The sequence below is a fragment of the Hirundo rustica genome, chromosome 2 (assembly GCF_015227805.2).
Source record: "Hirundo rustica isolate bHirRus1 chromosome 2, bHirRus1.pri.v3, whole genome shotgun sequence".
In the NCBI taxonomy this organism is placed as follows: Eukaryota; Metazoa; Chordata; class Aves; order Passeriformes; family Hirundinidae; genus Hirundo; species Hirundo rustica.
In genome coordinates, this window is record NC_053451.1 from 104,091,237 (window position 1) to 104,117,853 (window position 26,617).

The window sequence follows — 26,617 nt, forward strand, 5'->3', positions numbered from 1 at the left end:
TTTTTTTTTTTTTGTCAGGTTCAGGTGCGAAAAAAAAAAAAAAATTAAAAGACTTTCAAGTGCCTGCAGTGATGCCACAGTTACACAGAAAGTATGGACTTAATAAAGCTCCAAGCAAAAATAGTGAAAAGAACTGAGCTCATTTCAGACATTAGCATAAGCCATTATTTGACTTGACATCTGATTTTTGTTTGACTGTAATTTCCATGTGCGTTCTACTGGAAGCACTGATTTTTCTTAACACATTTGATTCCAGATGCTCTAGCAACATTTTGGCTCTGTTTCTCTCTTCACATCATAAAGGGGCACAGAAAGATAACACCTTCTATCAATAAACAAGTCTCTGTAAACAAGTAAACAAAATTATATGTATATGTTCTTGGATTTGATCTAAACTTTAAAAAGCTGGACTGTTACATAAATTATGAAAATTGTAATTTTACATAAATGTGTTCTGGCTAATACAGCTGCATTTCTATGAAAATATTCTCTCTGATTTGTGGATCAGGTATGCTGTTTTCAAGTGTGGTCTTTTATCATTAATGATAGAGCACAAAAATAACTATGAAATAGATTTGAAAGAGCTAAAGAAGCAGGTAAATCAAATAATATGCTGTATTATTTTAAAATATCATTATATATATTGTAAAAGTTGGAATTATGGAAGATAGAACTAATTCCAGTTCATTTCATACTAAAGTTTAAACAGCAACCTTAATTTGCTTGCAGCTCTGCTCTTCCTAAAACATAAATCACAAGCAAGCAGCGCATGGAAAGCATCTGATAACCCAGATACAAAGTGTTGAGAACTGTGGTATCCTCCTGATGGTGTAAACCTTTCTGCTCAAGCCTTTTGCATCCTTGAATTCTTAGTGCCTCAGAGTGCCTCCTTTGCCAATTAAAAGTCATGCTCCCAATTTCAGTATTTATCAGTCTCTCCCATCTGTAGGCAAAACTAGAACCACAGCTTGGACTGGAATTTTTATATGAGATTAAACTGCAATCAAAAGGTGATGAAAAGATGTCTTCAAACATCTTAAAAAAGCAACTGTTGAGTGACCTTTGACCAGTCCTGAGCTATTAACAGGCTGGGGAATGAAAAGCTGTTCAGGATATTAATGTAGCTTAAATGAGTGGAAATCAAATTCAGAAAAATAGGAAGTAAATAATGAGAATGACACGTGCCACAAAACACAAAGGAATCAAAATATAGGAAACTTAGGAAACTGTTCAAATATACACCCTCTGTAATAGTTTTAAGTGGAAGATCTGTGACATTCAGCACTAGATCTTAGGTGAAAAAATTTCAACATTTCAGCAGTTCATAATCCAATGTTTTTGTTCCCTCCAATAAATATTTTGCAATAAAATGGTATGTTAAAACAGAAATTTCAATGTAATAACCAATTAGGTAAAGCACTACAAGCTGTTGGAGCCATCCCAAAAGTATCATTTCAGTTTCAGTACAGTCATGAATTAGAAGAAGAACTTCACATAGACAAAACTATTAAACAATGGCATAAAAGAACAAGCATACAATCTGGTTAAGGCATTAGTGCGAAAGATGACTTTCATTTTGATCTATGGTAAAAAATACCTTATTTCTTTTTTCTTACAGAATTCTCTGAGACAGAATTGGGATTATTCAGGCTCAGACTTATTTTGCTACTGATAGCATTCAAGATCAAAACCAGTCAAGAAGCAGATCAATTCACAATTGTTTTTTGCTCAAGTAACTTAGATGATTAACTTAAGATTTTATAAAATACATTCTACACTGAGATCACATGAAAAGAATTTGGGGCAAATGTACTGTCTGTTTAAGAAAAAAAAAAAGACTACGTCTGTCATGTGCTTAAGAACTTCTAGAATAAAACAGCCGATATAATGCACTTTTAAACATCAGGACCTAATTATAAACTGAGCAAAGGCATTAACTGTATCCTTGGTGACACACAGCAAGGGAAAAATGGAAGGGTATTAAGTTTCAAATAACAGCTCAGGAGCAAGTCAGGTGGCAGATGTAACACAACCACTCTACTAACCCACCATCACCTAAGGAAAGTGGCATGGGAAGGAACCTATCCTCTCCAACTACCAATATGGTACTGTTAATCCTAAAATCCTTCCAGGTTTACAAGAAAAAGCAGTGTATTCTGCTATTTCCTGCTTCAGAGAAGAAAGCTGCAAGACACAATCTGTAGAGCAGCATCTGTATAAAAATTAGATGTATCTTTTTTACTTCTCTTCTCTTGTTTTAAACAATGCTTACCTTTCAAGGTGGCCTTTTTCAATACCTTCATTGCATAAAGCTGTCTAGCATCTGATCCTGAGATTTTTTTGACAAGGAAGACCTGCATTAAAAATTAGAAAGAATTCTTAAAAAAAAATAAAAGCAAGTCAGATTAATGTATTTTGCTATGAAAATCACTATCACTTTCAAGTAATCACTATGATTTCAATCAAACTCTATTTGTCACTTTTAGATTCTGCAAAGCCAAACCTCCTTTCATTTTTTTCCTTCTATTCCTTTATTTCATACTCTACAAAGTTCATTCAAGATACTCTATCATATTAATTTCAGTCTAATTTAAGTGATTTCAGTGAGAGAAAAAAAAATTGGATTCTCTCAGAACTTCATCCACATTTGAAACAAAAAAATCAGCTCTTTAAAATTAATCTCTAGTTTTATCTTACTGAAATTCATAGGATGGCACAGCAAATGTGCTAATAAAATAATTTTCAGATATGACAAAAAATATGTGAACAAAATTTGATCCAGAAACCTATGTAAATCAATGTATAACTAAATAAATTTTAAAAATATCCTAGTGTTGCATGTACCAATAAAGAACAATCAGCTTCAATTAAAGGGTGTTTCATTTCCTTCTTCAGGATCATGGGATTTCTTGACTGGTACTGTTTTTAATACCCTTAACACAAAACTAATTCCAGTAGAGACAAATTTTAGATTTAGAAATGAAAAAAAACCCAACAAACCCAACTGTCACAGGTTTTTGTGGCTATGGACATATACAGAGACATGTTCTGGTACATGAGGAAGTTAAATATGTTCTATGAAACCAGTTTGATGTCTGGTTTTGTGCCCAATTCTCACTTACGTTAACATCCCTTGCATTAACCAGAGACTACCAGATCATCAAGAGACCTTCAAAAGCATGCAGATTTACCTTTTTAACATTAAATGGGAAACACTGATAGCTTCACAAGCTATTAGAACAAAATGATTTACGGACTTTTAAAAATATTAATAATTTTTGCATAAAGGCTAAGACAACTGAGGACAAGACTGGCATTTTTGCAGAAATTTGAGTTAGCTAGACAGTTTATTATTTTTGCTTCTTTAAAACTCACATTCCCCCTTCTCCCTCCCATTAAAGTACTGATTTTAGTTATAATCAATAAAAGTGACTGCTGAAATGATCATTTATTAGCTTACTTTTTCTTGCCCTTGAATGATTTACTTCTCATAATCTGAAGATTTCCAAATAAAAACTCAGTTATGATTCTGGATTAAATCAAACCTTTGGAATCAGGTTTCCCAGCGAACTCTTACCAGTATGAGTACGAAGTTTCATAGTTTCTAAGCACCTAGATTTCCAAACTTAACTGGAACAAAAATGCAACTAACAGTAACTTACTAGCACCAAAAGAGAACTGGATATATTTTCTAATTTTCTCCCATATCTAAGGCGGACTTTTTACGTGCTAGAGCTTAACATCACATTCACAACTGCAATTAAGGCTGAAAATGCATGTAAAGGCTCTGCTGTCTCGCCTTACATATTCCATTCAGCCTTGATGATCTGTCTTGCCATGTGAACTTAACGTTTTGCTTTCAAGTTGGATTTGGACAACTAAAACTATAAAAAATTTATGCCTAGTGAGATCTCAGTACTCATAAAGTGCTAGAAACATTGAGTCTTTAACAGATATGCAGATAAATATCAAGGTACATTGCACCTTAACCAAATTATGACAGATAATGAACATGACTGGGGTGTATCACATTTAATTCATTAGTCATTACTGCCTAGAATTTGTTCATTACAGTTGTAACATGTTACAAAAACCAGGTTCTGTACTGGTGATATCCTACCATTAGCAAGCAACAAGGAATACTTATCAAAAATCCCTTTCAATCCTCACCCTCTCAAACAGAGAAGAGTAGTTAGAGAATAATGACATTCCATTTTAATAGTAAATACCCAATTATTTCATATCAAGCCATTTTTTCTATTAAACTTTGAAATCTATATATCATGCCGACATGTAAAAAAAATGACTGCTTTAAAAAGATCTGCCACAATTACAGTGCCCAGTTAACACTAATTTAGAAAGCAGTTTTCACTTGCAACATTGCCTTGATGCAAAACTGTGGCTGTTCTAAATATTTTGCAACCAATATTCAATGCTATATTCCTGAATAATTGGCTCCACAGGAGTTCAGTTACCAACCTTTCCAAAGGATCCTTGTCCTAGTACTTTCAGAAGTTCAAACTGGGAAGGGTCTGCTTTCTCATGTCCTTCCTTTACATGGTGAGTTATTGCAATTTCTTTGATATTTCCTTCTTCCTGGCAGAGGAAACCGGAGGAATAAATTTAGATTAATGGTTTACAAATATTTACAAATTCACAGTATGTTGAGAAATACCAGTGCCACTGAACCCCATCAACTAGACAATGCCAAACATAGCCAAAAAACCCACTCAGCAATGCTATTTGTATAATTAAGACAGATAGCACTAGTTCAGTAACAACGTAGCTTAAACTTTTAGAGATGCTCCAGGATCCAGACAATAACAGTCGACAGAAGTCAGCAACTCCCAAGCTTTTTCTTATAGGCCCATATTATTTGGCTCGTATTTCAGTTCTAGATTCACAACCAATTAATGGAAACCAATCTTCTTAAGAATTTAATCATCTTAAAGCACACCTAGAGTGCATCAAATGGACCAGATATCTTTGGAAAGCCCTCCTCTTTAACACTTGAATGAGGACCACCATGCTGCAGCAATGCTGATGCTCACCTCCTTATAAGACAGTGTGAGACTCAAGACATTTCCACACAAAGCAACCCACTCCACACCCCCACTTCAGCAGCAGGCTCTACCTGCCACTGACAAAATTCTGTTGAACAAAGTATTCTGCTTTTCTTCTCAAGGAGAGTCTATCCTGTACAAGCTGCCTGGTCTTCATCCTTTTCTCCTCCTGTGAAAAACTGGTCACCAGAAAGCTCTAAGCAGCAGCGAATCTTATCTTGTTCTCTGCACTTAATTCAGTGTTTTCTGCATTGAATTTGAAAATCCCCTGAAAAGTGACACTCCTTGCCGCACAAGGAAAGAATTTCAGAGCTTATCAGCATCAAGTAAGTAAAAAACCTGCATTCTTGTTAATGTCATCTGAAGATCTCCCTAGGCATTACATGCAATGCAATCCAATCTACTGTAAGTTAATACACAACTGATTCTTAGTTAACATACAGAAAACAATACGCTATCTATAGTTTTAACTTTTTGTTCATTCTCTTTCTATTTTTTCTCTGGGCTATAGTGAATAAAATAAATCTGAGAATACTTATCTATTTAATGATGAGCCCTTAGACCCATTTCACAGAATTGTAGACTGGTTGACACTGAAAAGGCCTTCTGGAGATCAGCTTGTCTAACTCTAAACCCTCTGCTCAAGCAGGGCCACCCAGAGCCAGCTGTCTGGACCTGAATATCTCCATGATGACAACCTCCCCGTGCAGCCTGTGTTAGGGCTCAGCCAGCCTGACAGTGAAAAAGTGTTTCCTGATGTTCAGACAAAAACTCCTGAATTTCCCTTTTTGTCCACTGCCTCTGGTCCTGACACTGGGCAGCACTGAAAAAAGCTCTTTGCACCCTCCCTTCAGGCTGGTCAAACAGCATTTCACCATTGTGAATCCACGCTGAATAACCCCAGCTACCTTTTTGTCCTCCATGTATACAGAAACACTTAGTTTCTCCATGATTTTCCTGGGGATTATACCCTTGCTAACCTGTAGCTCCTGGGATCCTCTTTCTTGCCCTTTTTGAAGATAAGAGTTGACATTTGCTTTCCTTCAGGCTTCAGTCACCTCTCCTGGTCATCATAATTAGAAAATAATCAAGAGTGGCCTCACAATGACAGCTGCCAGGTCCCTCAGCACTCATGTGCATCCCATCAGGGCCCACAGACTTAGGTACACCCTGTCTGCATAAGTAACCTATCCTGTGGCAGGACCTGAGCGAACGGCCTGAAGTTGTGTCAGAAAAGGTTTAGGTGGAATATCAGGAAAAGGTTCTTCAGCCAGAGGATGGTTTGGCACTGGAACAGCTCCCCAAGGAAGTGCTCACAGCACCAAACCTGACAGAGTTAATGAAGCATTTGGACAATGCCCTTGGGCACATGGTGTGATTCTTGGTGATGGTGTTGTGCAAGACCAGGAGCTGGACCTCAATAATCTTGATGAGTCCCTTCAACCTCAGGATATTCTAAGATTTTCCTCAAAGATGATGTCTTCCTTGCTCCAGTCTTTCCCTTCATCTATATGTGCCAAAAAGTGCACTAATTATAGTGATAAGGTAGTAGAGGCAGAGTTCTAAAACTGTGTTTCTGAAGAGATAATTTCTACATTTTTCAAGCATTCTGCCAAATTTATGTGCATGAATTAGTGCTGAAAGTATCCTTTTGCATCTGATCATTTCAGTACTGTATATAAAGGCAAAGCAACTGTCCACCCAGGTCAGCATATTCCAACACATGCTTCTCCCAGACTGACAATTCTTCAAAAGATTCTTTTTTTCAAAAGACTACAAAGTTGGAAGCAAGCTGCACATAAGAAATCCTGAGAGTGTGTGCGCGAGTCTGTATATATTAAACAACTCCAGCACGTGATTTGGAATAATGCACAGAACATGCTGGCAACTTTTAAAACCAAGGAGTGAAAAAAAGATACTTTAATGTGAAGAATATAGTTTCAAGAATAGTTTTAGAACACCCGAGACAAATCCAAGATGTCCTCTAAGTTTAGGTGCCCGTTTCCATTTTAGGACAGCCAAATTTTGCATGTTTGTGCACACAGGCATGCTCAGTACTCCACCTAATAACCTGAACATATCTGTCTTTTCAGGAGAAAATACTAGCATTGTTGACTCCCAGTTGAATCTTTACAGAGTCTGAAAGAAATACTGTTTCCTTACACTTGTCAAAGGAATAAATTGCTGGTGGACATTTTTAGTTTTATCTTTTAAATTAGTATGTGATCAGTTGGATTACATACTACTTAAACCACCCACTGAATCTTAGAGAATCCCAAGGGAGGAATAGAACAGCTCAGCAAAACAGACTGCCAAGTATACATTACTTCAGATACTTTGATCCATTTCTGCTTAACTGTTTTATCTATTTGCTCCCTGGCAATCTTGGAAAAGTCAAAAACATGTGAAACAGAACATTCTCAAATCTTTTTTTATCTACTACTTCCAGGGACATAAATCAATCAGGTGGACATAAGAAGGACATGGACTTGTTGGAGCAAGTCCAGAGGAGCAGCATGAAGTTGGTAAGAGGACTGGAGCACCTCCCCTATGAAGCCAGGCTGAGAACTTTGGGGCTGTTCAGCCTAGAGAAGAGAGAGTTATGTGGAGACACCATAGCAACCTTCCAGTATCTGAAGGGGGCCTATCAGGAAGCTGGAGGGGGACCCCTCATCGAGATGTGTAGTGATGGGACAGGGAGCAAGGGGTACAAACTGGAAGAAGGGAAATTTAAGTTAGGTATTAGGAAGACATTCTTTACTGTGAGGATGGTAAGATACTGGAATAGATTGCCCAGGGAGGCTGTAGGTGCCCCAATCCTGGCAGTGCTCAAAGCCAGACTGGAAAAGGCCTTGAGCAACCTGATCTAGTGGGAGGTATCCCTGCCCAGGGCAAGAGGGTTAGAATTAGCTGACCTTTACAATCCCTTCCAACCCAAACCTATGATTCTATATTACTTTAAAAGCATTACAAAACTCAACAAGAACAAGAAAAGGAGAAAATATATTAACTTGCTCTCTATACACAAACAAAAATTATTTTTGAATGCATTGCAATTATTATGCAACCAACTTTCCAGTGGTTATTTTGAGCACCCTCAAAAACAAAACAACCCCCAAACCAGCACTTCACATTCCTGATACTAAGAGAATATTCCCAGACTTTGAATTTTCTCAGGGTACAGTTACTGTTCAGTCCATAAAAGGCAGACCTAATAGAACTCTGCTTTAAACAGAAAGGAACTCAAATGATATCCAACTTCAGTTTGTCGGTAACACTTGTTTGGGATCAAGATTTATGAGGAGTGGTTGCCCACAAATTTGTAGTTTCCTTTTCTGACATAACTGCTGAATGTTTGTTATTTTAACCTAAACAGTGTTCTGCAAATGCAGTTAAAAATACAAAAGCTAAGCCTTTTACAGAAACACAAATTATGTGCAGTGGTAATCGAGCCTCACTGTCCATCTGAATTAAAATACAAGTCTTACACACTAAAGAAAGAGATCCCTATTCTCAACCAACTGCACTAATTACATCAGATGATAGATGTCATCTTGCAGTAAACTGGAAGAGAAGCCAGCTGTTCCATCTGGTACTGAATTGTTTGATCATTCCCTGGTACTTGGCAAAAACATTTGTCCCATGTGATGAATTGAAAATAAATGAGATGCTGGAATACTTGGGTCCTCCTATCCCTTCTTCCCTTCCTTGACAACTTTCAGGCAAGTACAGCCAACTCACCAGTCGCAATGGTGGGGTCTTCCTTCCAATTACAACTGTACCCCTACTGCCTACATTTTATTTCTGTTATTTATAAGCTTGGAACTCTCCCTTTCTCAAGCCTTATATTGCAGCAGGGTCTAAATAAAAGTCTCAAGACATGATTTCTTCTTCTAGGCACACAGTTCTCTCAAAGCCTTCTTCACATTAGAAAGTTACACTGCCTCAGAAAGCCTTTAAAAAAAAAAAACCCAACAAACAAAAAAACCCAACCAACCAAACAAAAAAGCAAAAAACAACACCACCCAAACAAACAAACAAAAACCAAACAAAAACCCAACCCTGCGAGTCAACTTTTAAGTGGTTGCCACTGGCTTCCACGACAGTGAAACAAAATACAGAATACAAGGAAACAAACAGAAGGTAACCTTACTCTGAGTTTCTTTAGCAATGTAATTGTGTTAAATCAACACTGGCCTAAAAAGGAAGTGAGTGACAAACAAGTTTAGGTGAGTTTAAGATACTATATTCCAGAATAATTTCCTGTACTGATACAGTCTGCAAGTCAGAACTATTCTGGGCAGTATCTCCGTATAAGAAAGCTTAGAGTAATATACCTCACAATATATGTCTATGTCAAGAACACACACATAGGAACGAACACCAAATGGACCATATGGCACAGACAAATCAAATCTGAACAAAAAAATCTTACAGAAAAAAGAAAAAGGGGGGGGGGGGGGGTGGGGCAACACCAAGGGCAACTTATTTTTATCTTAAGTAATCAGTTAAAAATTGAAATAGGAAACATGCTTGCCAGTAAAACAAGAAAAGAACCTTCTTAAGGAAGCAGTGAAAAACTATTTAATCATTATCAGGCTATAAAAACAATAGCCTAATCACACTGTTGGGAAAAAAAGAAAAACAATATTTTATTACTAATGAACATTAAACACTCAATTTGCTTCCAGTAATTGAATTTATGTGAATTTCATTTGTCTTCACTTTTTAATTCAAGAGTAAATTAACTTTGCTGCAACATACAATACTTGTATTTGTTTCTGAGATCTTATTACAGGAACAACAAATAGATAATGTGTTAAAAGAAAACCAGATTCCAAACCCTAAAGGAAGTAGAAATAGAGTCTGACCAGGTACGTATTTCTCAGTTATAATGAAAAAGCCCAGAAAGGCAAGAGAAACATATGAGTTTATTTATGCATAGACTTTTCTGCAATTAACCCTTCAGAATTCTGGATTTTCAGTAGGAGACCTGATAACTGCTGTGCAAAGAAGTGGCCCATGCAGAGCTGGATGGCATAAGCCCATCAATGCAGAACAAGTTGTGTGTTACCTGCAGACCTTTTTCTGAGCAGTATGTTTCAGAGACAGCTGAAAAGCTGGTCTAGGACTACTAAACTGGACTCTGAACTGGTATTTAGGAGAACTACCAGTAAAATCCACATTACCATTGTGACACTCCTTAAGTGTTTAAATAGCACCTCAATAAATGGAATTCTTACTCTACAAATTTTATGTAAAAAGGACAGAGACACAATTAAGTAAAGATTAAAATAATTTAAAAAAATATGTAAGTGTGTGATGCAATATTGGCAAAATAATTCACAATCAAATACTCCAAATCATCTGAATAGGCAGCACAGGATCAGATCTGTGCTCTTACTCATAGCAGGAAGAGGAAAGCCATTCAGAATAAGGAAAATTACCCCATCCAAACACCACTGGAGTCTCACTGCACCTAAAATTCTCAGCCTCAGCTTCCTCAAAAAAATGCATAAGCAAAATGTGAACTTGCATGATAACAAGTGCTTGGCAAAGAAATTTCAAAATACTGGGACACAAATAGGAAATTCAGCAAGAATTTACTCTTAAAGAGGTGTAATAGCTAGATGTGAATTAACTTAAACAGAACATCAAAGAATAAACTGTTGTGTTATGTATGGAATGCTTATTTAGGAAAGGTATTCCTGGAAAACAGATTTCTCCTTTTCTAGATACTCTAAAGTTAAGGGAGTAGAAATATTTTAAACTCTTAAATCTTAATGACAGCATATTTTAGATAACAGTTATTAAAAGAACAATTAGTTCATCAGTTTCACAATAAGTGACAAAGACTTGAGTATACACTTTTCAATATACTGAAAGTATAAACTGAAATAATGATGTGCATAAATTACTCCAAAGGAAAAAAGCAGCAGCTACTTTAAAAAATGTAAAGTTTCGGTGCAAAAATAATAATGGACCAGTGTATTTAAATTGCTCCTACACACAGATGACATTTAAGGAGTGTAAAGTCATGAAGTGACATAGAATTGGAAAGGTAGGGGAAAAAAAAGAACAGGGAAACATGTACAGCTTAAGACATTCAAACATTAAAGTCAATAGCACGTGACTCTAAAAGTAAACTGGACCCATCCTGAACAGATAGACTGACTGCAGTCTCTGCTGTCAGCTTCAGTGAAATTCAACTAAACTGCTGACCAAAAGCAAGAAAGCCAAAGATAACAAAGACAGGCATGCATAACAAGATTGGGGTTTGGAAGGGTCCAAGAAGATTTTAATAGTGTTGGATTTTAAAAAGAAAATCAAATTTAAAAAAAAAAAAAATCTTTCTGATTAACTATGCAGAGAATAACAAAAAGGCTTGATTCATTTTTTAATCACACCAAGAGTAAAGATCGTATGTGCAGTACGTGCCATAAGTACCTATAGATTAAGGCTTTATTTTTAACATGTTGAAACACTTCGAAAGGATTGGCACTATTTTTGGATTACACTGAGGTGTTTTATTGTGGAAAATGGATGTTCTTATTCCATGACAAAAAAAGGAGTAACAGCAGCTAAAGGCTAAACAAAATAAATGACTCCATCATACCCAAGTTCCACCTGGAACAAATTCAGAAACAGATTTCTGAGAAAGTTCTCTTTATAAAAGATTGATTTAGAAAATCCCTGAAGTCATTATTGTGTGAGACATGTTGAGTAACTATCCTATCTTAAGTCCTTAGCATCAGGAAGGGGATATTGAAGATAACACACAACATCCGCATGCTGTTATAAGAAGGGACTCACAAAAACTGTGTGCAAAACAAGGCTGGCTGCATGTTCACTTTCCCACAAAATGAACATTACCCAGATGAAGGTGAAAATCTCCTCAGAAGTCCAGTGAATTTCAGCCGGCAGATGACTAAATACTGACCAAAAAACTTCCCCTCTGCACACTCATCAGCTATACAAAATACAGCAAGTAATACAACACCCAACCTGTAACATCAGAATAAAAGGTTTCATGGGTGAAGAAGTAAAGGGCCACATACCAATCCCTTCTGCATCTAACAGAGATGGAAGTTATGAAATAAAGGACACGAAAAAAGGAAAAAGGACAAAACATTAACCTCACACTCATTTTAAATAAAACCTCTGAATTTTACAACGCAATTTCTGGACAGAAAGAAACCCCTGTAGTATCTTTGCTTTTGGAATTGAGAAAAAACTTTACTATCAGTAGGACTTTTAAATAAATTTCCATTTTCCAATAAGAAGCACACACGAGTAGGACAGATGTGGCTATACATACTCCAGTGGGAGGGAAATCTGACACACATGCAACAAATCCTTGGATGGGTCCAGTAATCATAAAAGTTCTTCCCAGACATCAAACATTGTTGACACGCTAACCAAAAACTGTAAAAATAAGGCTAAGACTTTGACTTAAAGTAAGCATTAGATAAGAGGATTAACTAATTTTAATCTCAATAAATAATTAAAAGCTTTATAATAGATAAGCCATTTAAAGCAACTGTCAGAGAAATTAATTTAAATACTGATAATCCTGGTTCCAGCATTACCCACGTTTCACCTTTACTTGTTAATTCTGTACTGGTCTTAAAAGAGTAAAGAAGGTACATAACAGAACCATCTTTGACATATAATTACTTATTGATATAAGTCTTAGTTATGACTTAACCTGCTCCTTACAAATTTTTTCAGATCTTTGACTGTAAAGTGTTTTTTCAGCTCCTGTTCTTGTAAAGTCTTCCCTGAATTTTTTTTATTTTTACTACTTGATTGTTCATGTTATTCTGGAAGCCTCTGCATCCCTGATTTATGCTGCACATAGAGCAATAGTCCCCTCACTCCCAGCCACAATCCTCCTGCCTCACCTGCAGTGACCACATCTGCTGAGGGACCCACCACGGGGCTGTGTTTAGTGCTACTGAAGAGTCCTCACAAGAGTCACTGCCTGACAAAGACAAGTCACTCCCCCAAATCGTGCAAGATTTTTTTCTCTTATTACACCATTAAGCATTTAACTGTGCCAATACTACTTCTAAACAAACTGTATTAACATGTTAAAAAATGTTGGTGGGATCCCATCAGAAACTCTTTAGGGAACTATTTAATGAATATTTTCTATTTAAAATCACATATTACAGTATTTTCTGTATCTATTTTATATGGGGATAATTTACACATGAGAAACAGCCAGAATCACCGTAAGGAAAGATCACAGTTCTGGAACTTCAGCTTCTATAGTCAGGAATCAGAGGAAAAAAAAAAAAATCCTTTTGATAGCTTTAATCATAACAATTAAGTCAAAATCATATTGCCCATATTGGTGAACACCTTCTTCAAACATCAGCCATTTCTCAAGATAAGACCTAAATCAGTGTATCAGCCTCAAACTCAGTGTATGCCGTTGATCATACAAAAAAGCAAATCCAATGAATAAAGAGCTAATTGCAATCTTATTTTTCTCTTGAAAAATGTGCAGCAGCAAAGATACTGCTTTTATCATTTTTTATTTGTTAGTATTGGTTATATAGCAACACAGATTTTTCCATTTTCATTACGGAAGTAGCAGCTTTGTTTTCACCCCTCTCAATCTCTTTTCAGGAATGTTTTGCTTCCTTTAGACAAATGCACTTTCCTGAAGCACATGTACATTCAGTACAAGCAAAGATAAGGCTGAAAACAGAAAAATGGATTCCCCAGCAATTTACTTAACACTGCTCCAACAATGGTTCTAGGTTGCCTTTTACTACCTCGTTAGCCTTCACCGTCCTACTAAGGGCTCTGCTGGACATGGCTGTGTTTGGCAAAGTATATGTCTATCACAGGCATCATAATGTTGATCCCCATAATCAGATAAACGATTTCTGAAGTATTGACTAAACCTTGGTGCTGAAGTTACATAACGCAGTTATGTCCTGTAAGGACAGTAAGCTTATCGGATATCAAGCGATTTTAAAAGGATGACTCAATGTTGGCACAGTTCCCCAGCTCATATACAGAATTTCCTTTTCCTCCCCTCCCCTGAGTCAGGAAGTCTCCTAGATGCATTTTTACTTTCCCAACTTGTTATGAACACAGGATTGTCAGCGTTATCTGCAGAAATGAAATCTTCTTTTGAGCTATGCTTTCTGAAGAAATAAAGAGCCAACAAACTGAAAACCAATTACTTTAACCTCTTGTATTAGAGCTTATAGAAATCTTCATTAAGGTAAAAATGGGAGTTAAAAAATGTGAAGAGTGCACCACTATTTTTAAATATCTTAGACACATTTTATACACATTCATACATTCTATGCTTTTTATACTCCTACTTCAAAATAAAACTCACAGTCCAACAAGTACTTCACAATCTCCCGTTACTTTGGTAAGCAGTGTTAGTGAGCTAAATCATGGACTAAAAGCCATTCCTTATAGCTGTGACTAATATTCAATTTGAGTCACTTAATAGAACTAATGACTATTATATGCTCACACACAAACAATCGTTCTAAAAAGCTGATTAAAAATCCTGCTCCTGAAGTAGGAATTATTCCAATACAACAAAAGGCAAAGCAGCACCATGTATAAAATTAAGTCAAGCTGATCTAAGGATATTCTGTGTATGTTGTCTGTTTTACACTACTACCAAAGAAAAGCAAGAGTAGAGCAGAAGTTCTAAATGTGGACACCTGAAGTCAGAAATACAGGCTTTCACAATTCATGTCTGTTTCTTTTGAAAAGATGGAAAAACGTGTATTTTCAACTAACATCATATCACTTGTTGCAGACAGCATCTGTTGTTTTACTTGATATAGAATTTAAGGTTTCCGAAAAGAAAACTCTATTTGTAAATGTTTAGTTTCAGGCGTGGGCTTTTTTTGGAAATTCTTAAATTGTTAAGTCTGTCAGAAAAACAATTTGTAGCGATAAAAAAGAAAAAAAATTGTATTTATGTATTTATTCTTACCCTCTTTATACTCTTTTTCATTTCTGGCATTTTCTGCAACAGTTTTGAGATTTAGGAGGATGCCTATGTCTGTATTTGTTCCATGTAGCCAACGCACAGAATGAAGACTGCAGCGTTGGTTACTGAGACAGAACTCCCATTCTTTTGGTTGCACAGATGATGCAAGATAGGAGTTTGACAAATGAATCCTGTCCCAGAGAAACAAGCCAGAGGACAGGTATGGATAAATGTGGTTCACCAGGCTGGGAGGGTAATTCTGAAAATGCTTTCTTTCTTTAGAACGGAAATACAAAAGGCCAGGACAGAGGTAGGGCACTATCCCTTCCTTCCAAATGGAACTGTGAGCAGTAGGTTGTTTGGCAGGTACGCTGAGGAATTCCTGTAAGTATTTTGAAAGCTCAGTGTCACCAAAAGCAGTTTTGCAATGCAGTTCTCTTTTGATCAAACAGCACAAAATTATCTCATGAACTGAAATGTGCTCGTCAGCATTGGAAAAAAATACTCATTGGGTGGAACTTTCATTTCCCAGTAACTCTGATATAAGTTTTTTTCCTACTTTGTAAGCACTAACATTTTAGAGAATTGCAATTAAAAAACCTGATAAGAAGTTAAAAAGCCCCAAACTATTTAGAAGGAAAAATAATCCCTGACCATATTCAGCACTAATCTATGAAAGCTACAAATCCTGTTTTATTACCATAATTTCCTACACGTATACTGAAATCTATATGGGTTGAAAACCTTTAGTTTAGTCTGCAATAGCTAGCATGTTAAAATCAACAGATTGTTGAAGACAACCTAACTAGGCTGCTGTAAGTACATAAAGCAATGCCATTTTTGGACCAATTTTTGGAGGAATACCTTTCATGCTGCCTGTGGAAAAGAACTATAATTCAGGGCAATGAGTTGAAAAATATTTATTTTATAAGGTTAACATTTAAAAACCACCTTGATTATGTTGCAACCTATGTTCTATTGTTTTACATTCATGTCTTATTCTGGTGTTTCACTTATGGCAAGAAAATTCCATTTCATTTTTTAATATGGACTGCAAAAACTATTACAAATTGTTTAAACCAGTACATGGGCTAGTAGGTACCTATCGCTTTTACAAGTTAATAGATCTTCACTTAAGATGTTAAGTTATTACACAAGAAGGTCATGGGGTCTGGGGTTTTTTACCCCCTCACTGAAAGTATTTGCAGACTTACAGAAGGATAAATGTGAAAACTGATTTGATTTCCAACAATAAAATGTTCTGTCCCATTGCATGTTTACATGTTAATTTGCTCTGAGACAGTGTTTGGGGTGATACAATGCTCCACCAGTATTTTTTTCTCAACTTAAACCAAACTTTTTAATGCTTAAATATATGCCCAACAAAAGAAATTATACAAATTAAGCATTTGCTATGACTAAATTATAATCTGAAAGTTGAAATAACCCTAATGCTTAAGCAAGCATCACTGCACATCATATAATTTCAGAAGTAAATTTAAGGTATTAATAAACCCGAGTTAATTTAAACTATCACCACACAGAGCCATATTTTACAGTCTAAAGTACTATATAAAGATGTAACTATTAAAATAACCACCAAGTATTAAAAATAGAAATGTTTTTAATAAAACTTTACTCTTAGTGAGAAAACATACAGCTAAGCTCACATTTAACACCCCCCACTTCCCCCTGAAATATAAGTTTTACATTATTTACATACAGGTAACAATTTCCTAATAATGCTAAATTATCAGCAGGTATCTTAGAAACTCCTACAACATATGTACACACCACAGACTTTTTCCCTAAGGAAATACAAAATTTTTGTATCCAAAGAACACTGATCCCAAGGCAGTGAAAGACTAAAAGTGCTCTGAAATTAGAAGTTTAACTAAAGTAAAACTTCCCCCTTTCCCCCTTATTCTCTTAAATAAGAAACTAAGCTCACCCGAACAGAGCGAACACGCAGAGCCAGAAACTTAAACATGACTAAGAAACCATGATGTTTGGATTTTCTGACTGAGCGATCTTAAGTCTAGCAGGGAAGACCAACCCTGGCGTTTTTGCTGTGACCAGCTGTTCCGGCAATTAGAAAATTTCCTGTCAGGCAAGTCAGACACAGTTAGGGGGTGGGGAGAGAGAAGGGGGGAAAAAAAGGTCAAAAAAAGAGAGAAAAGACATTTAAAAAAAAAAAAAAAAAAAAAAAAAAAAAAAAAAAAAAAAAAAAAAAAAGACTGATTTCATACACACACAGAGCCATGATAAAGAAAGACTGGGCACAGTGGTACTCATGTTGCTGATAGTTATAGAGATCAGCACAGGAAACTTAAGCAGATTGCCTGATAGCAACAGGCTGCTGCAGATGTTACTGATTCCTGGTTCCCAGAAAAGAACAAAAGAGACCAGGATCTCTTTCAGAAATCGCACTACTATGCAACATTTCACTGATTAAGTGCAACAGCAAGTATTTTAAGTCCTACATGTGATAATTGCATTTTTATGAATTTAACTTCATAAAATATTTTAAGATCTCATATATCACTACCTTACAGACTAGACATCAATGCACAGAATGCCTAGAAATTGTTTTTATTTGCTAGTTTAGTTAGAGGACCAAAACAACCTTGTGCCTAGTCCTTTGAAATCCTGCACATAGAAAATGCCACACAGATGTTCTAGGCCAAGGCAAACTGCAGAAATATTTGAACTGGATTGCCCAGCTCAAATGTCTGACTTATGCACCAATATTGTATTGCTCTGTAGAGAGGGAACTTCTTGAAGTAAAAAAGATCCCTAAGCTTTCTTTCAATGTTAAAAAGCCCCAAACACTTCAAATGTTTTAGGAATTAGAATTCAATCTAGTTACTTCAAAGAGTAAGAGATGAAGTTTTTAATTTTATCTTTCTAGATTTAGTATGGGAGATATTTTCCTCAATATTGACACTATCTTTTGCTTTTTTGGTACTTGTTAAAACAATGAATTTCAAAGTACATGCTCCTTTAGTGGAACGAGACTGTTTTTCAAGTAATAAATAAACAAAGGCAAGAAAAGACCTTTAGTCAAAGGCATATACAAGTATTCAGCCATAAACATATCCAGGTGATTCCGTTTAGAGATTCTGTATCAAAGGAAACATACAGCAAGATACCATAGTCCTGCTTGCACAAGACATGAAAACAAACCCACCCTGCAGACAGCTTCCCTTGATTGGGCTCTAACAAATATCTGGATTACTGCATTTTTTGTTGTATTTTAATTCCTCTTCAGAAGACAAAACCAGTAATTTAAGTGACAGAACACATTGCTGCTATCTCTATCCCACATCCTGGCTCCTTACAGTATCAGTTTCTAGCTTTTTCTTTAAATTGGGATTACACATCTCAACAGCATGAGCCAAGACCTCTTGTCAAAATGGAGAGGTGAAATAAAGACCTGACTTTAGCCATACCCCAGAAGCAAAATTGTGTCCTTTTAGTGTTCTCTTGTACACCTCTTGGTCTTTGTGTCACATCTGCACAGATGATCTTTCAAATTCTGTGTACTGAATATACACAATTATTATTATAATAAACACAGGCCTTCAGGAACTACTACTACACAAAGGAAGACTTTGTGACTCAGCTGAGGGCTCAAAAGTCCTCAATGCCAGTCTGCTTTTTACAGTCCAGTGTGGTGCAGCCTTTTTGGAAGAAGCAGTCTTTCCTACAACAGCAGTAACGAAGCATGAAGAATTATTAAGTATTAGTTTCAAGACGAACAAAGCTTCTCAAACACAAGGAGCTTACTGCACCACAAGGATTTCAAATAGTTCATAAATAGTAAAAAATACTTTAAGCTTTCCTCTCTTCAATTGTTTTAAACTTGCAGCTACTTCCTTCCTCAAAACTGAAATACCTCAAGAATTTAATTTTGCAGTTTAACAGCAATATAGTTATTTGCACTCGAAAAACTTAAAAGAATTTTAAATAAATAAATGGGAGACCATTCAAGCTCTCTGCCTTTACCTTGTCAAGAATAGATAAAATTACACTAAAAGCAGAGTAACCAGGAATCTTCAAGTCACTAAATTAAACCCTGTGGTACCAAAAAAGAGCTAAAGGCAGAAATGGAGAGTAAATGGTAAGAGCTGCTCTAATTACAATATTCCTTAAAGACGAAAAGATACTGTAGGTAAATAATAATTTTCTTATCTTTTGGCTGTAAAGGTAAGAGTGTATTTTGCTGCAGATGGGCTGTATCTGCTAAGGGTGACAGCAATAAGGCATTTCAACTGAAACATCTGCACAATTACTGACTACTGCTCTCCCAAACCTTTTATGTGACCTCCCAGAGAAGTACAAAGCACAGTGCTCAGGGGTCACTGGGGTTACTTCACAACAATAGCTCTCCCATAACTGGCAGGAGTCTGGCAGGTGGAAGAAATTTCTCGTGCTCTGGGAGAACACAGCCTGCATGGTTCCCAAAGAGCACCAGCAGCCAACCAGAAACATTAAGATATAAACTACACAACTCACTTTGAGAATCTCCCAGAATAGAGTTTGCCCTTTTAAATATTCCTTCGTATATGAAGGAGACAGGTTAGAGGGCAGCAGTCCCCAACAGGGAAGTCTCTGATAAAAAAGAACAAATTGCTACAGCAAGTTGCTTCCCTACCTTAAAATCTTTGATAAAGATTTGTATTATCCTTGTTTATCAGGAGACACAACTGTCTCCAAAACAAAGGGAATGTGGTATGCCTGTCAGTCACAGTTCTATCAATTATAGAACTCCACTGGCACAATGCATTTCCTTCTCCTCCAGTACAGAAATATAAAGACAGTTCATCTCCCATCTTCCCCTCCTCATTGTTTAAACTGGATGATCTGAGTTTACCAAAATGAAGAAAAATGCTGTCTAGATTGTCAAGACAACAGAGCTCACAGACACTACAGGCAGCGGGAGAACTGAAAAATGCTGAGGAACTCTCGAAGCAATACAGAACACTTGCGAATCCATGAGTTTCATTGGGTGCTGAAACACTTAATCCAAGTGGAGTCCATCAGGTAAGCTGACAATACCCTCAGCCTGAGAAGTGTAACAATGCAAATTAAATCTTTACAGTGCTAGAAAAGCAAGGCTCTGCAGGATGGATTGCTTTCAATTATTTGCAAAACACAAAGCAGCAGCACATATATGGAATGAAAAGCCCTTGTTTGACAAAGGTCAACAGTTGAGGAACAGAGAGCTTATTTTTTAAGTTTTCAGAAGCCGAATAATATACCTTTCTTCACAATAAATACATTTGTACAGCCAAAGCAGCAATATTCTATTAAACAGGGGGTGTGGCAGCTTCCATCTGTCAGTTTACAGGCTTTGCAGGGCTACCATCTGTTTTCTCTCTATGTAACAAGTAAGCAGCTTGACTTTGAACATTGCTTACACTCTCAAATTATTCAAGTTTTCTGACCAAGATCCAGAAAGTACCCTGCACCTAAGACACTAAATACAAAACAAGTCACTCAGAAGATCCAGTAGAATACATCAATGAAAGCTTTTCTGTAACCTTTCCTCAACATCTGATGACATCTTGGGGGGAAAAAAGTATCCCAGGGATTTCCTTCTTCATATATTAGTTTGACATCTAAGAGTTAACATCTCAGACCAAATGGTCTGCACTTTTTACAAGGATGCTGTAATTTCTTACTTACATGAGGACCTGCAAATTCGTTCTCAGAGAGGAAAGATGCACCATATCACTAAGCTGGTAACAAAATTCATCCAAATTTCAGCAGAATGCTTTGGAAGATAATAAATTTCTAATTTCCTAATATTATTTTTAAAAAAAGGCATTCTGCCTTTTACAAAGCACAATCTGGTCACTGAGAAGGAAATAACTGGATTTAATTTTTACAGATGTAAACTGTTTGCCTAAAAAAAGCTTATTTGTTCAGGAATCAAGTTATTTTGTTTGTAAAATAGAATTAAATACATGAGTACATATAGCTAAGTATATTTAGTAGAATACACTAAAAGGAATGTAAGAATTACAGAATACTTTCAAGTACAAGTTTAGTATTTGTAACCCAAGCTGTTACAAGCAGCTACACAAGTAGCTGTTTCAGCTAAAATTAAGCATCAGTGTGTAAATAATGAGAAATCAAAAACCTGGATTATGGACTATGAACACTTGTGAATCCAAAAATTTCCCTAACATTTAAGAAATTATAGCTGTCTTAAAGCCTCTACCACAGAATCAAGAATTTTTAATCAAATAGCTGACAAAAATGAACACACATAAAATTGAAACATGAACATTGTATTAGCAAAAGTAAAACAAACATATTGAAATAATCATCAGAATTGCCTTCATTGTTATGTTAACAAACATGATTGTTCATAAACATGGAAACTGTTACTGATCACCTCAGCAGGAATATCCAACAGAAGTTTACAGCAGTCCTGAAATGGTGCTTCAACTTGTCAAAAGGCAAACAAAAGGTTCTGAAGCATTCTCCCTAGTACAGAACATTAGAAATTAAGGTAAAACTAAAAATCAGTTAAAGCCTCTCTGAAATGTTTTAAAATCTAAAAATCTGTCAGCTTAGTTATGAGGTTTTTTTTCTGAATAACATTCTCATCCAACATTATTTTCACAGATGAAGACATAACAAATGAGATTACTCCAGATTACTCTGGATTTAGTATCAGTGCTTGACTAAAGGGCGCTGTTTTGCCCACAGTTGTAACTGCTGAATGATCTCCCTCTCCTTATTGTGACATCCTCAATCCAGTGCTTTATAAATTTAGTGTAAATTGTATGGCATATGTGCATGTAAAACACAGAATCTCAGCACTCACCAATCAAATCCAATACTTCAACAATGAGATTGTATTGTCCACATGCTTCAGGTTATTTTTCTAATGTATCCTGAAGCCTTTTTAAGATCACACTTTTCTTATAAACTCTTTGTTGAGGGTTAAGTTTCCTGTAGAATTCCCCCCCCCCGCCACAAGTTGCTAGGAGACTAAATACTGGTAGTTATAGAGTGCTTAACCTGGACAAAGGAAGCCAAACACTTAGTTTTGGGGGAGAGAGAAAGCTCCGGGGAGAGCTGAGGGTGGTGGTCTCACGGCTCTCAGTCTTCCGGGGAGCACGGATCGGGCGGCTGCTGAAGTCCACGGTTAACGGAGGAGTCTGGTCCTGGGAATTCTATCATCTGTTGGAGCGCCCAGGAATTCGGAGTTTTTCTTCGCCGTCCCGCTGGATTTTGGGTCAGCCCGGGTCCAGTCGCTGCGGCTTCTCCGGCACTGCCAACTCTGCCTGCCAGGACACCCCCTGCCTGCGGAGGACAGTCCACCGCGCCCGGCTTCCAGCCATCAGCGCCGGAGCTTCCACCGTTTGCCCTCGGGGCTCTTGGTTCTGTTTTACTATTATTATAATTGCTGTTGGTTTTTTTTGTCTGTCCTGTTATATTTACTAGTAAAGGTCTGCTATTCTTTTCCCCATAGTTTTGACGGAAAAGTTTTTTTTTTAATCTTTCCAAATTATAATAACACAGAGGGAAGGATTTGAATTCCTCATTTCCTGGAGAGGCCTGCCTCTCCCTAGCAGACACCTGTCTTTTCAAACCAAGACAGAATTTGGTGCCCAACGTGGGGCACTGAGAGAAAAAGGAATAACAGTTCTTAAGTGCCTACATTGTTGTGTACTGGATACCATGTGGTCTGGCTTAACCGGGTTCGGGTGGCATGTGGTGGTGACCGTATTCCTCCCATTTGCAGGCCCTTTTCTAAACATGGGCCCTGTAACTAAGGTTACTGTGGCTGTCATCCAGTTTGCTATATGGGTTAACGAAGTGAGGAAATCGTGGATTTTTAATTTCCTCTGGAAGGCAGGCACATGGATTCAGGGCTATCATACACTAACGGTGTGTTTCTGGGGTTACTTTAACAACGGTACCTACTGTGAAGAAATGACACCGGGGGAAATTTTTTCACAACCCTTCACCCAGCTCTTTGGGCCTACCCCACCAGTCTTTGAAGGGTTCAAATCTCTGAATGTTAATGACATCATACAGTGGCTGGTGTTGCTGGTATGCCTGTTCTGTTCAGCATTTAGAGATAAGGGGAGACTGACCTGGATAACCACCCTGATACCTACCCTAGAGAATAAGGATACTGCCCCACAGCCTGCCTCAGGAATAAACCACTTTGAAGGCACTGGGTAGGGGGACTTTCAAGAACTGAGAGAATAATTTAGCAAAAGCCACCTGGTTAGTGAACACTCGAAGTTCTACCAACCGAGCAGGCCCCGCCCAATCTGAGCCCCTGGGAACAAGAGATGGAGATAAAGTTCCAGCAGTACGCATGAGAGGAATGCTAAGAAAAACTGTTTGGATTAATTCTACCTCCAGCAAAGACAATCCCGCTCCTGGAGTTGTTTTTGCTCAGGGACCTAGCTGCACATAGTGAGTGATGCAAAAGGATGGAGAGACCTGCTGCATACCTCAAGGGGACCTTGTTTTTCAGTGAACACTGTGACTGTATTTATAGTCACATGTATATATATATATATATATATATTATTTAAAGGTTTAAATTCAATATAATATGTTGGTGTGGGAAAAAATTCGGGATAGATAATGTTGAGGGTTAAGTCTCCTGTAGAATTCCCACCCCCCCCCCCCCCCCCCCCCCCCCAAGTCGCTAGGAAACTAAATACTGGTAGTTAGACAGTGCTTAACCTGGACAAAAGAAGCTGATCACTTAGTTTTGGAGGAGGGAAAAAGCTCTCGGAGAGCTGAGGGTGGTGGTCTCACGGCTCTCAGTCTTCCAGGGAGCACGGATCGGGCAACTGCTGGCTGCTGAAGTCCACGGTTAACGGAGGAGTCTGGTCCTGGGAATTCTACCATCTGTTGGAGCGCCCAGGAATTCGGAGTTTTTCTTCGCCGTCCCGCTGGATTTTGGGTCAGCCCGGGTCCAGCCGCTGCAGCTTCTCCAGCACAGCCCACTTCGCCTGCCCAGCCACCCCCGCCTCTGCCTGCGGAGGACAGTCCACCGCACCCGGCTTCCAGCCATCAGCGCCGGAGTTCCCACCGTTTGCCCTCGGGATTCTTGGTTCTGTTTTACTATTATTATAATTGCTGTTGGTTTTTTTGTCTGTCCTGTTATATTTACTAGTAAAGGACTGTTATTCCTTTTCCCCATAGCTCTGACTGCAAAGTTTTATTTTTTAATCTTTCCAAATTATAATAACACGGAGGGAAGGATTTGAATTCCTCATTTCCTGGAGAGGCCTGCCTCTCCTTAGCAGACACCTGTCTTTTCAAACCAAGACACTCTTCTAATAAAAAACACTGATTAGAAAGACAATGGTCCTAATTTTCATCACTCCTGACTGCAAATATATGTGTTATTTAAATTCAACCAGGAAAAAAAAAAAGGAAAAAGACTTTTTAAACTACTGACTTCTCTTTGCAAGCATTTCTTACTCTACCTTTTGACTACCCGCTGACTAGTCATTGTTACCTTAGTTATATATTTCTAGTAAGAAGGTGACAGATACTGAGATTTAATTTTTATGACCCTCATCAGCAAATTTCAATGTGATCTGTTTTTATTTAGTTTTAATTCTAGGCATGCTTTAATTCTGCTTGTTTAAAAGTAGGGCGAAAGCACGAAGTCAAGGGTAGTAATATGACCCCATCACCTGCATTGAAGAGAGGTTTCATCACAAGTTTGAGCTTGAATAGGTTCCACTTCTGCCTCTACTGAAAAAACCCAACCTTTAGTCCTTGCAGGTTATCCAAAAGAAATTTTCCTGCAACTTACAAATGAAAACTTCACTTCTAGTGAAAAATAATTTTTTTACAAATTCTTGGAACCTAGTATTTTTCATATATTTACTAATTAGGCTTAAGCTAGTAGAATACAATGTTAATACATCAGTTGTACTGTTTTATCAGCTACGTAGAATCCAGATAATAGAACATAAAGAACACAACACAAATATGATTTGCTCTTCACATACACACAAAATAGGAAGCCACCTGCTAGACTAGCTGCAGTTTCCAGTTAGCTTCAGCTAGCAATAGAGCATGCAGCATGATTGCAACAGCTCAAAACAATTAATTGGCTCAGTTAACTTACTCAATCTCTATGGACACAGAGGTACAAAAAGCAATGGCAGACAGGACAAGAGTGAGAAAGGTAGTAAATAAAAGGCTTTAAATAGCTTCCCCTTTCAATAATGTCCACTTAAGCTTTCACATTAGGTTCAGCTTCAGTCGGCTGTTCTTACATTTATTTCCTGCTGGTCCCAGGTCATTTATGAGATATAGATAAAAAAAAATGTTGGCAGCAAGCTATAAAGTCAGATATAATCAGCACACTCGTTGCAATAAAACCAGAGTACTGAATGAGTCCCCTTTTAAAAGAAACAAGACTTTGAACCATACAGCATCTTGGACTCCTTAGAAGTGGGTATCTTTATATTTCCTGCTTTTCCTAAAACTACCACCAAATTTGAACCACAGCCATGTAACTCGGACTTTCCTGTTAATTAACTTTATTTTTGACCAAAAGAACAGACATAATGAAACAATTTCTCTTTTGATACACATACTACTAGAGAGAGCTCCCATGTACACAGAACTATGTTAAGTTTTAATATTTATTTTAAACTTTTTATCTCATTTGCATAATCAGCATTCTACCCAATCACTGAAGACAGCAAAAGGATGCAGATTCCAAGCTTTCACCTTCTATCTCCACAGAAGTATGGCAACTTTCTATCCTGAACTTGCATACTTTACACACCTACCAAAGTATTTGTCTTCTTACTTGATTTACTAGTACAACTTACGTATTCTACTCAGTTACAGCTGAGAAATTTCATAAATTGTTAGCAACTGCGTAAGTGCCCCAAATCCATTCAAGTGCAAAGTTAAACAGAACAACTTAAATGAGTTTCAGTGGTAATTTAAAATGGTCTGTATCTTGCACCAAAACAGATAATGAAGCACTGACGGAATCTCACGTCCCAGCTCATGTAGTATTTTATCACCTGACTGACAGCACTGGCTAGCTTCCAGCCATAACTGACTGAGCAGCTGTAGTAACATCTTGTTTAAAAACCCCCTAGATTAATTTACATCACAACTGGCAACCTTTTACTCACCACAGTCTAGAAATAAATGCAAAGTATACTCCTAAAATACTGGTCTGAGACATTAAAAAGCTAAAACATGACAGTAGCTCAAGCATGACTAAAAAATACTAAATACTAAAGAAATGTTTTAAATTTTTGATGGTAATACTGTATTAAAATCAGTTGCTCACCAAAACTGCAGCAGTTTGGAAATTTGCAAAGGAAGCATGGGGAAACATTTGTAAGCATCCTGTCGCTATCAAATATTGAAAGAGAAATTTGTAATTTTGAGGGATAAACCTTAGCTGGGTACCAGACGCCCAACCAGTCACTTTCTCAATCCCCCCTCCCCAGCAGGACATGTAGAAGAAAAGCTCATGCATAGCCTTAAGAACAGAGACAGCACACACCAGTTACCACCATGGGCCAGAGTATCAATTCAG

The 26,617-nt window shown here is 37.2% G+C and overlaps 1 protein-coding gene across 2 annotated transcripts in view; it reads right to left on the reverse strand.

Annotated features, from left to right (window-relative positions):
* The window catches only part of RPS6KA3 (ribosomal protein S6 kinase A3), a 76,706-nt gene that overhangs the window by 35,716 nt on the left and 14,373 nt on the right, over positions 1-26,617 (reverse strand). For both annotated transcript variants that reach the window (XM_040054578.2, XM_040054577.2), the window contains exons 3-4: positions 4,480-4,596; positions 2,273-2,354 (exon numbers count right to left, since the gene is read on the reverse strand). In XM_040054578.2, coding sequence (XP_039910512.1) covers positions 2,273-2,354; positions 4,480-4,596 — 199 coding nt within the window. The remainder of the gene's footprint in view (positions 1-2,272; positions 2,355-4,479; positions 4,597-26,617) is intronic.